This window comes from Chanos chanos, chromosome 4 (genome assembly GCF_902362185.1).
Source record: "Chanos chanos chromosome 4, fChaCha1.1, whole genome shotgun sequence".
Taxonomy (NCBI): Eukaryota; Metazoa; Chordata; class Actinopteri; order Gonorynchiformes; family Chanidae; genus Chanos; species Chanos chanos.
The window spans coordinates 9,680,065-9,692,898 of record NC_044498.1 but is presented as its reverse complement, the minus strand read 5'-3'; the positions used below and the strand labels follow the sequence as shown (position 1 = coordinate 9,692,898).

The following is a 12,834-nucleotide window of genomic DNA, read 5'->3' as shown; positions in this document are numbered from 1 at the left end:
TTGTGTGAAAAATTCCTGTAATGTCTGAGAAACTGTTAGTAACTTTTTTTCATGTTACTTTTTTGCCCTTTTCTCCACATTTAGTGGTTGCCATTTCTCTTGTATTTCTGTCCTTCACTTGCGCAGCCCCTGTGCTGGCTGGGGGAAGAGAGTAGACTATCATATGTCACCCCCAATTTTCACCAGATCACAGAATAGCTGTAACAGATCCGCCGTTAATCTTGAGCTCTGAGCAACTAGCGGGGATCGCTTTTTGCAGTGACGGAGAGACAATCCCTAATGTGTTCCCGCCCGTAAATGTCCCCGTGGATGCCTGGCCAAGCCGGAAGCGCCACTAATAGGATTCGAACCCACATCTCCGCTGTCTTTTTTGCTGCGCCCCCGTGTGACCTTTTTTTTTGTTATATCTCTGAATGAAGTAATATCCGTGAAATATTGTAGAAGCAAAAATGAGAACTGCAAAATTAAAAACAGTGGCCTCTGCTGGACAAAGCATGGAAGTGAAAAAATGTCAAATTTTGACATTTTCCCAAAGAATTAGCTGAAAACATTGTCCACATATCAATATTTGACATTACTGTTATGGGACCTGGTACCAAACACGCACATACCTTGCATAGCAACTGATGAATCACTATCAGCATATGCAAGATCAAACGATCAGTTAAGGATTACACCATTTGAATTCCTCAGAATAAGCAAATAGGTTATACATACATCATTGATTAGTGTCTGTTGATAGGATTTGAGAGCAGGAAGGAGCTTCAGTAGCTATTGGGCATAGTGTCTATTACTATGTTTTGTCATTTTTCAAAGTTTTTACAAATGCTATTAAACAACGTACTGCAAACATAATACTCCAAACTACTTTAATCTTTAAAAGCTCAGTTCACAGTTTTGCTTGGAGACGGATCCAAATATGTGACATTTATGCTTATTCTGTGTATGCCAAGAATACTAAACTATGTATTTTATACAAACTGAATCAGTGTGCTCTCTATACGTGGCAGAAGACTCACAGATCTGCTGGTTTTTTTTGCAGACCTCTTGGAGCATGGCACTCTCATTTGTCAGAGTTGACTCAGGTTGCCCAGCCATGCATGTGAGCTGTATTTTATTATGTTAGGCTATTTTAAAGCAATATGTATGCAAAGTAAGCCAGAGAAATCCAATTTGTAATACGGCTGCAGCATAAAGTGTAATACTCAGGGGCTGTGGACCACAGGACTTGATCTTTCTTTCTTTCTTTCTTTCTTTCTTTCTTTCTTTCTTTCTTTCGCTCTTTCTTTCGCTCTTTCCTTCCTTGTCTCTTACTTTATTTATTTCAGTCCTCTTAGAATGTCATAACTCATCAATGACAGTGTCCCTCCAGTTGACTGGCAGGCCTGGTGTAATGGCCTCTGCATCTTTAATCATGTTTTCCATTTTGCGTCTTGTTTATTTTTGGGTGGAGCGCTTTCTGTGCCAAATGCTGTAGAAAAATAGACCCTGAGTGTTAAACCTTTCTGTGGGGATGGTTTATGTTAGCAGTAGGACAGAATAAAGAGTTTGTCACGGTTCTGGGACACTGAACTGTTGCTCTGGATTTAATCCGTCGCTTAATGAAAATGTTGTGTTCTACCATCACAGTGTTTCAGGTACTAATCCAAAGAGACACGAGATGGTAGAGGTCGTTTGAATTTTTCATTATCAGTTACTTTACTGTGGATCAGTGTTCACTTGAAGGACTATACTCCAGCAGCAGTAATAGTCATGACACTTCTCCATTACACTTCAACTACAATTGTAGATAGTTGAAAATGAAAACTTTTTTCTAACGCCCTTGCCAAAAACTAAAACTACTTTTGCAAGTCGTAAACTTCAAAAATCCAGACAAGGTTTAAGACAAATTCTGGACTAAACTCCATTCAGATTTTTTTTTATCATAAATGCTTATATTATCAGACTAGTCTGATAATATCTCATATCTCATTTCAGAAGGAGACCTGGCCTGAATATCATTACACAGAGCGTAAAAACATAACTCTAAACATTCCTACAGACAACCAACCCAGAAGAGGCCTAGGAAAAGAGTAAAATGCAGGAAGAGAACTCACGTAATGTAGTCAAGGATTAGGTTTCATCCTTGCCTAAGACATTGAATTTAGATTACAGAGTGCAGTTATTTGATTTGTTGCTGTTGTTGTTACTGATGCAGGCAGGGTATCCAGTGCAAAATGTGTGTGTATTCAGCCTGATTGCTAATATTTCTGAAGTGAATCTTCGTACAGTTTGTCATATTCTGTTTATTTATTGTGCACAACTTGCTTCGTTAAGCCATTTTAGCAGGACAAAAATAAGTTTTTCCCAAAATAAGTTTGGAGGTAAGCTAATACTCCCCAGCCGAGTAATTACAATTACAGTAAAGCTTAGAATTTTTCTTTAGTAACGCTCGTTAATCCTACTTTGATAAGCCATAATACTGCAGTGAAAGTGTAGCAATAGAGAACTGACTGAGATTTGAAGCTGCCCAAACTCAGCAGTCTCATTAAGCTGTCATAGGGCTGAGTTTCAGCAATCTGTCGAGAATGTGTAAATGAGTGCCGATCATTTTGAGCTATTTAGGGATTTAATGTGGTGTTCAGCGGAGCATTGCTCAGCAATGTTCAAACGAATGTTTCCCCAATCATTCCTCCAGTATTCCCATCCTAAAACTACCGATACAGATTCTGATGTTTGTTCGTCAGTATAAAGGAACTGTTAAAACTTGAGGAAAATGCTGACTTTTGGATGAAAAACTGGTCTTCAGAACTTTGATAAAAAGAGAAATGCAGAACACTGGACCTCATCTTCAATCAGTCAAGTACCTAATTCATGACATGCTGTAGGTTATGACTGTACTCATAAATCTCCAGCTGTATCAGCTCGGGAGCTATGCGTGAATTCAGCAACGATGTATGTTTGCTGTCATGCTTTGAAAGCATGAACCAAAAACCTTGAACCTGATAGTTTGTAAACAGCACTTATCACCTTGTCTGACATTTATGAGCGACGAGTTAGACCAGAGAGCTGCGTGGCACCCTGATTGTGACATCCTCAAACAAGTGTATCTCAATATTTGAGCAGTTCTCTCACTTTGATATATCTTCTGGGCACACGGTAACTCTGACTGAGCATGTGCGGAGGTTTGCGTGTCAAAATGGCAGTGTGGAAGGGGATTTAGTGGATTCACCTTTTCTCAAGTTAACGGCAGTAGCAGCGGCGGTTGAGTTGTGAGCGTTTTCTCGGGGCAGTGGCAGCCCATTGGGTGCTCTCGGATTTCGAGCCTAGCCTCGAAGAGGCTTTAGGGGGACACGCTCCCACCTGTTCACGTCCTTAAACACAGACGAAGAGAGGGGAGAGAGGCTCAGGTTACCCCAGGGCTCACGGCAGCAGCTTTAGGATCAGCTCTACGAAGTACTTGAATTTGTCTGAGGCAGCATGATGAAAAAAAAAAAAAAAAACTGTTGCTGATCTCAGATCAGCACTCAGAAGCATAACATAGCCAATCTAGTCCTACTCAATCCTCTGCTAAAATGGAGATTTGGATAAGACAAGATGAAGACAGAGGGAGTATAACCAAGGTTATGCATGGGTAGCTCGATCCCACGTAACCAGAACGATGCCACCCAGATTAGAACCCTTTGAGAGCATCGAAACAAGGCACAGTGTTTGACTTGAGGGGTTCAAATTGCTGCCTGAGGGATTTTGGGTGGACTCTTACTCTCTTCCCTTCCTTAGACGACTTACGCATGTGCTGCTCTGTGGCAGCCCTATACATAGACCGTGATGGTGTGTCTTAGCTGTCTAGCGGATGATTCAGATGCTCTGCTCAGGATCACTTTGCCGCAGATTCGCCAGATTCCTTGGCACGGGATGAGTTTAGAAGGCCCAGGGTGGGGTAAAGGGGAGGGGGGACTTCCCTCTAAGATAAGGAACACAGTGACACATTAAACAGCTTTGGATTTATGAAATATGAGAATCACTTAACTGGCACTCTCCTTGATCAAGACCAAAGTACATAAATATGTTCACATTGACACACAAAAACTGCAAATCAACCCGTGGTTAAGAGGAAGACTGGTGATCCTACTTTGATTCTCTGTAACAGCTGAGGGACTTATTTCATTTTAAAGAGGTGAAAATCTCCATACACATGCGTACTTAGTTTACCCTCTCATGCGTCAAATGTCCAAAAGCCTTAAGCCAATGACAGACATCTAGGAACTGTCTGAGGAGCTACGGGCTGGGTGCCAAGCCAAGTTTGATGTTTTCGGCTTTGTTTGCAATACACCATTAAAAAATGTGCACTGAAGGTCAAATAAGATGTCAATTTTTTTTTTTTTTGAAAAGACACCTTTTCCCCGTCTACTGCTCCAGCTGTGGATTACGCTCGTTCAGGTTTACCTATGAATTGACTGAGTTTAACAAATAACTCTGGTGATGTCTCAAGTAAACCACACATTACATGACCGAAACACAGACACTATACCAATATGGCTGTCAGCTGTGATGTCTCTGCAAAGCATGCTGGGATTTGTAGTCTCAACTGGTTATTACGGGTGTTGCTCTCAGTGCTCTGCCAGCAGGCATGATGAGAAATTTGTTTGCTCAGGCTTCGTAAGGGTTCCTTAACGTTCAGCTGAAGTAGTGGTCAGTATAAATAAAAAAAGATTTTCATAACATGACAGCAGTGTTTTAACTTTTAGGCTTGCATGGAATGATCTGTTTATACTGTGGAACAGCTGATAATTACCTACCACTAACAGCTTGTTGTCAGTTCTCTAATGCTCGTTTACATCATCTTCATTTTGTGACTTGCGGCCTATTTAACTTCTCTGAGAAGATCTCTAAATCCAAAGCAGATATCTCAGGGCTTCAGCTCAGTTTAACTCAGTTGTACATTATGAAGGGAGATTAAAGAGCAAGATGAAGAAACCCAAAATGAAAAGGCTAGCCACATGATCGAGGTTGCTCTTTAAAAGGCCAGCCCACAGAACCCCCCCCCCCCCTCCCCCTTCATTGTCTCTCATCAACATTTAGCAGTACAGAGTTTAGAGCACCGGGGTCCATGAAACACCCAGTTTGGTTTTCATGGCAGACACAATTTGGCAGATGCAATTTATACTGTGGCAGATGCAAGTAAAATGTGATCTGAGTGAGTTTTTTACTTCAGTATTATTAATGAGCGTTACAAGGTTTTAAAAGGAGTCTTGTTACATGGAAACAGCTGACCAAACTGAGTTAGCAATTATGAAATATGTTCTGGTCCAAATCTGGTCATTTTTCATATTTGATGGTGGGTCATGAAGATGGTGTCTGCAGCAGGACCACTCAAACATATGAAACCACTTTTGGACTCGTTTTCAATACTGGACTAAACCATCTAAAACTAACTGAAAGATACATTTTAATATAATAGAACTTGCTTAACACAAATTGCACAAATGATTACAATGTTCTACATGCATTAATATCTTCACTATACACAAATATTACCCACAATTACAATAAGGGTTTGTTTTGCTGATTGTATTCTGTTTTAAATGTTTATTGGTGAGAATTGTCGAGGTTTATTTGTCAGACAGTTGTTGGCCAACATTAGATCGGCCATCACAGCTGTGTTGTCCTCTTCACATGTTTTTTTTTAATGGCTATGTTTATTCATCCTTTACCTAGTATTGGAATTCAACTGTCAGATTATTCGATTCATATGTTTGTTCTCCATTTTAATGGTAATAACATGGGGAGCTCTAGCAGTATTTGATTTAATGTTGATTTAAGGACCAATAACCAGAGAGTCACTTTAATCACACGTAGATCCCCATTTTATGAATACGTAATGCATCTTGCTTTCCTATGAATCTTCACCTGGCTATAGTGGGAGCAGTGCTGTCTTGTTGAGTGTGTTTGGGTGCTGAACCCCCGTAAGGCGTGACTGGCATCGTTAATGAAGCGAAACTGCTCCGAGACTGACAGCCAGAGCCATGGCAACCATCGGCTCAGATGAGTGTGGTACGTGAGCTGGCAGGAGATAGAAAGAGCAGTCAGTGGCGAAGTCAGCGAGACACAAATCAATAAATCCTTCTCGTGACGCCATGGAATGCCAGAGAATCCTCAAGAGATGGAGTCGTTGTAGATGTTCTGTGACGTTACCGGTTCCTCTTATCTCCTTCTCTCTCTCTCTCTCTCTCTCTCTCTCTCTCTCTCTCTCTCTCTCTCTCTCTCTCTCTCTCTGCGACTTTTTACCTGTGCTAATTTGAATATCCTCATTACGACGTTCACAGTCTTGACAGCTTTGTCAGTCACGGTCCTTTGAGAAATGAGCTGTGAGCTAAGTCTTTAACAGTACTTTGGGGACCATTATTTGGACTGAGATTTAATCATTTTACAGCTATTTGGCTGTGTTTGCAGAGTCTGCCTGCTTCTGTGACCTTAAGATACTGAAGGTGTTTGGGAATATCTTGATGTTAGCCTATAATATTTTTGTTTCACTCAGATGAGTGATTCAGTGTAGCCCACAGCATTCAAGCTCTGCTATTTTTGGTCCCAAACAAATCTGGCACCATATATAAATAATATTTTTAACCTTAAAAGTAAGATTCTGCTGTTTTATGTATTTAGGAAAGTTCTCCTTCATACCCTTTTCCATTCATTATCCTGTCTTGTAAATAGTCTTGTATTTGTAAATGGAGATCTTGCATCTTGCAAAAGTTGTAGATCTTGCACCATACCTCCTTGCACTGCAATATCCGTTACACCCTCCTAGCAGTCTGTTACATGTAGAACAGACAGAATCAGACACCTGTTTATGTTGTGCCTCCTGAATGAATTGGTGTAATGCCACCCTTGCTTTTCAAAAACACATACACAAAAACGACATCAATACCAAACCATGACACTGCATGCTCTACCCAGTGTTCTAACATGACACTGCACTTTTTCTACCCCGTGTGTACTGGGTAACTTGTGGGAAGACTCAGGGAGAAATGACATCTAATGTCATCTAATAAACACTTTGGAAGAATTTGCTAATGTTTTTCTTTTCTTTTTTTTCTTTTCTTTTTTTCTCTTGACCACACAGACTAAGATTGTAATGCAGTGAACTTCAAGTTCTCTTTTGTGGCATGGTGTGGTTTGCTTTGGCTTGGTCTGACATCGTTGGGTTTGGTTTGAAATGCTCTCTGACTTATTGTTTTGTTATTTCAGGATGATGAAGTGGTGCTTCAGAGCGTCGCTACCATTCAGAAGGAGAATCGTAAATTCTGTCTGTCAGCGGAGGGACTCGGAAATCGACTATGCTACTTGGAACCCACCTCTGAAGCTAAGGTACAATGGACAGAAGTCTGTCATAGCGATGACTATAAATTAATACATGACTGAGTTCTAGAAAACATCTGGTCTTTTGGATTTTAAATTTTAGACGTGTGTCCTGAAATTATGCTTTGATGAGTCTGAGTGTGCTTAAATGTCTACGTAAAATCTTCAAATGGTGGAATAGCCAAATTGATTCAGGGAAAGGCTTTTTGCGCAGTTTAATCAGATTAGGTTGGACTGCAGACTGAACATAGTAAGTGCCTCTACAAAAAGACAGTACCCAATGTGAACTTGTCTTTTTTTTTTCCTCTAAGAGCATGTCACAGAGGTAATTTAATCTGTCAGACATGATCATATCGCCATTTTCTTTTTTTTTTTACCCAATGAATTTTCACTCTTCCTCAGCAAATGGGAATAATTCTAAACCCCCCCCCCCCCAACATGTACATTTACTTATCGCATGCATGTTGTACCTATCTCTGCATAAATAAATATGCTTCCTCTCTCCAAAAGAAGAAAGATACCAAACTGCCAATCCTTTCTAACCACAGGGCATTCATCAGTGACCGACCCCCTGCTCACTCGTTTCTCCCTGTGGGATTCAACTTGTGTGAATAGCTCTCGCTGTTCTAGACAGTGCTGGCCGACAAGAAGGATATAGCAGGGGCAGAGTATAATTTGGGAAATGGGAAATGTAGTATGCCCATGCCCATTGTCTGTGTTGGACATTATGCAGTGTGTGAATGAGCAGTAATGGTGCAGTGTGTGGGGGGGCTGTTCCTCACTCAGTGAGCTGTCTTTGTCAGTAACACCAAAGACTGCCATGTTACCTGTGACAGTCCACCCACTGCGTGCGATCCCTCTTTCTCTTTCGCTCTCTCTCTCTCTCCCTCTCTCTCTGTCTCTATATATATATGTGTGTGTGTGTGTGTGTGTGTGTGTGTGTGTATACATACATACATACATACATAAATATATATATATACACACACACACACACACACACATATATATATATACACATACACACACTATATATATATATATTTATATATACACACACCCCCTCTCTCTCTATCTGTCTCTCTCTGTCTCTCTCTCTCTCTCTCTCTCTCTCTCTATATATATATTTATATATATATATTTATCACTTCCTCTTTCCATTGCTCAAAATCTCTCTTTCCTATTCACAAAGCAAAACAAGTTCCATTTAATTTCTCTCTCTCTCTTTTAGTCTTGTTAAAGAAGAAGTGAAAGGTGTGGTATGTCGTTTGCAGAGAGCACACTTGTTCCTATTAGCACCCTCCTGCACTCATGTTTCACTCCACACCACGGTGGTCAGAGGGCAACGGGGTGTGTTACACAGTTATGAGGGCCACACTACAGCTTACATCATCAGGATCTCATACACTCTGCTCAGGGGGGGGAGAGAGAGACTAAAAACTAGGACCGAAAAAGAAAGAGCAGTTGCACAGTTTGAGCACGCACACAGAAGGAAAAGAAAAACTGTGCTGTTGATAAAGTCTTTTCAAGATTCAAGATTCCTTTATTGTTCCATCTCATTATACAAGTATAAGAGAATTCTTGGGTTTCTGCTCCTCGACAGGGCAGCGACAATAGTAATAAGTAACAATAGAATAGAAAAAAAATAGTACTGAAAAGATAAGATAAATAATGTTGTCTTGCTAAAACATAAGTGCTATGATGGTCTGTGCTGAAGTGTGTGGAAACACGCTACATTTTAGAGACTATCAAAGAAAGTAGTTTTTTTTCAGTTAGATCATTCAAACTCTTCTTTTATTTGTAAACATTTCATTCTTTAAACCTTTTGGTGGCAGAGATACAACACAAACCCTTTTGATTCAGTACTGGGCTTGGTGAAGACCTGTGAACAACAAAAAGAAAATGTGATTGGAGAAAAGAACAAATGCATTAATTTAGTTACCAGCAAGTTTGTAGCTTAGCAATTACTCCAAAGTTAAACTCATGTTCACATGTATATGGCACAGGGAATCAGTCTTGGTTAGTTTGGATTTGACCTCCTTTGTAAAAAAAAAAAAAAAAATCAAAGTCAAATCAAAGTATCTTGCATGTTGAGCTGAGTAAATGAAATATTATGTAATTCTGAATTATTGCTTAATTATGAGAGATATTTAATGATGATATTTTGAAATAGCCACAGTAGTGTCATTACCCAGCAGTTCATTACGTTACATTTAACTGCATCACGCACAGTTTTAAATGGAAACCACTATCATTGGTTTTAGTTTAAGTAATAAAGATGTTTTATGCACCATTTGTTAAAAAAATTCTCTGTTAAGGAATTTTAACGAACCACTAAAACAATCTCTTTTAATCTTCATCACACGCAAATACTGCGTCCGTATTACAAGGACATTTTCCCCTTTATTTGTATGCATCAATCCCCTCTCACACTCTCTCTCTCTCTCTCTCTCTCTCTCTCTCTCTCTCTCTCTCTGGCCTGCAGTTCATCCCTCCTGATCTGTGTATCTGTAATTTTGTGCTGGAGCAGTCTCTGTCTGTGCGTGCTCTGCAGGAGATGCTGGCAAACGCTGGTCAGGGTGGAGAAGGGGTGAGTCCCAGTGTGCCGCGCACACACACACACATGCGCGCACACACACACACACACACACACACACACACACACACACACACATAAAAACAGACTGATACACCACATCGTTTTGCTGAGTCATATCCTCATTTACACTGTAAGACTCATCATTTAAGAGTCAGAGATCATAAAAAAGGGGAGAGACTGTTTTTATTACTGGCGCAACATCATTAAAGAATTTGTGATGTTATTTCTTGTCTTAGGAACACATTTGTGACTAGAAATTCTGTTTTTGGAATAAAACTAAAAAAGAAAACCAAGTCACTCATTACGTTTAGGTAACACCATTTTTTATTCAGAACATATCTAGTCTTAATTTATAATAGTGGTTATCCGTGTGGATCATTTGATGGAGTGGGCAGCTGTCCACTGAAACATTCCTGCCCCGGCTCTGTGGTGGGTGAATAACTTGATTACAGTCACATAAAGTGCTGTCATCTGAGTCGTCTCTCCTTATTTGATTTACACTCTGCGGTTGCATTTAAAAGATCACAAAGTTATTCCCTCAGCTGTAGCACTGCTCTCAGGGTTTTCTCTGTGGGTAAGTAGTAATCATTCTTGACATGGGTTTTATGTGTACTGTCGTCCACCGTACATCATCTCTATAAAATCCATTCATTCCACCACAAACACAGACTGTATCTGGAAGCTTTTATGACTTTTTTTTTTTAAAGGAGTCTGCACTATTGCACCCTCGATGATAACGTTTCTTCTTCTTGTAGTCGATGAAGTGTCCAAGCTTGGTTTAGTTTCAGAAATGCACTTGGTTATAGTATCATCCAGTCACAAACACAAAATGGAGCATTGCTTTACACTTTAACTGTAACCTGCTGAGCTTTACAGGTTTGGATGTACTCTACCACTTTGTGTGGCTTTTGTTGTGATGGAGGGACATTGGATGCTCCAACCGCATTTAGGACGTCGGTGTCCTGACTGTCTGCTCTACTCATGTAGGGTCACTTAACCAAGCTAAGTGTAGCTTCATTGGCTAGATAAGTTAAAAAAGGGTGGATAACACTTGGAGTTAGATAGCTTGACTTTTTAAGAATAAAATTATGTACCTCAAAATGCAATTGTTGCTGACTTTAGCACAATTTTCTTGTTTAAGAAACAGTATATGGTGATGAATTACTTTATTTACTCTCTAGGAGATCTGTATGAGAGAAACTAATATAGCTCTCCTACGTGGAGTAAACATTAGCTGCAGCGTAACATAAGCTACATTGGACCGCTATATGGAATTTATCCAGACACTAACTGAACCCCCATGAACCCTCAAGTGTTAAATTATTCATTGTAAATTTAAGATGAGTGTATTACGCTATAAAAGTGTAGCATATGATATATTATAAAATGACACTTAGTTTTTTTCCTTATTGATTTGTTTTAGTTTGTTTAAAGACTGAAAACGTAATATATCAGTATGTGTACATTGTGAGGTCAGAGGACTGGGTAGTTAATCATAGTGTTGGTAATAATGGCTTTTGGGCTTTAAAGTAGTGGTTGGCTTCACAGTCCTTACAAGCTCCCTCTAATGTTTTTAACACCCTCGGAAATCGAAACATCGAATATCAAAAATTGTGTAACATTGAAAATACAGGTAATAAACTGTGTTCAAAGGGAAAAATTTTATTCTTTATCCCAGTGGCTCAGCTTCAGTCCCACTGTCCTGCACTTCTTTGTTTTAACTCAGGACTGACACACCTGATTCCACTGATCAATTAGTCATCAAGCCCTTTATTAGCTCATTTAACTGTGATAATGAAGAGTTAAAACAAAGACGCGCAGGACAGTGGTCCCCCAGGACTGGAGTTGAGAACCACTGCTTTATACTAATACAGTAACCAGTGTAGTTTGTTTAACAAGGTAATTTCCTGGTTCAAATACCTTATCTCACAATAATGTGCCACAATTACTCACACTTTTAATGATTCTTTGAAAAACAAAATCACTGGAAACAGTGTTTAAGCTGTCTGGTGGAGACTACCTGTCTGGTACACATTAAGAGGTAGGTGGTTCAGAAGCCAATGAAAGGACTAGGACCACAGTTTGTCTTGGGCAGCAACGTAAAGACAGTCAGTGCTAGTTTGACTTGGAAATGGGCATTTGGTTCAAATTAGCTGTTTTTTTTTTTCAGCGAAATGATGTGATCAGTTTAACATCAGCACAATGTTTTATGCTGAAAAGAACATCATGCAGTGATGAAATACTATGGAGGATCTTTTATACTGTGAAGCTATTTTGCTACTGGTCCAGGCTCTACTGGTCCAGGCTCACCACCAGCCTCCTAACTGTGAATATAACAGAATGTGAATATTTGTGACACTTATTTCTTGATATTTATTTTCATTTATTTTCATATTTAAACTCAAGTTGTGTATTTTTCCACGTTTTATATTTAAAATAGAGCTGCTGTGTATGGACGCTTCTTATTTAATTCAGTCATTTTTGCTCATCTTTATCAGAAATGTGAACGGTTTTTGATGGCTGTGTAAGTTTGATTGGCCTGACAAGAACACAGTAAATCACAATATATCCACCAGCGTAAAACTGAATCAGACAGAGTTAATCCAAGTCTGAGAGAGACTGTATGGTTCTCTGGTGATATTTGAGCTACAAACTCTCTGAGTTGATTTAATGACACTAGTAATAACACTAATGCATTTACTGTGTGTTTACCAAGAAGTGGAATAGTTGAAAACATTCAAAGGACAAACCAGTTTTACTTTCTGCAAGTATTTTTTCAAATTCCCTGTTACCTATACTCTGCAACTCACCCAGATTTTGCTATTGAGATTAATAAGGACTTAATTTAACAATTAAATATGGTGATCTATTTCTGGCAAAACAGAACATTAATGTAC

At 39.4% G+C, this 12,834-nt stretch overlaps 1 protein-coding gene across 1 annotated transcript in view; it reads left to right on the top strand.

The window, feature by feature from the left end:
* ryr3 (ryanodine receptor 3) overlaps window positions 1-12,834 on the top strand; it is an 83,300-nt gene that overhangs the window by 5,762 nt on the left and 64,704 nt on the right. The window contains exons 2-3 of the mRNA XM_030770924.1: window positions 7,228-7,347; window positions 9,824-9,928. Of these exons, the coding sequence (XP_030626784.1) occupies window positions 7,228-7,347; window positions 9,824-9,928 (225 nt within the window). The remainder of the gene's footprint in view (window positions 1-7,227; window positions 7,348-9,823; window positions 9,929-12,834) is intronic.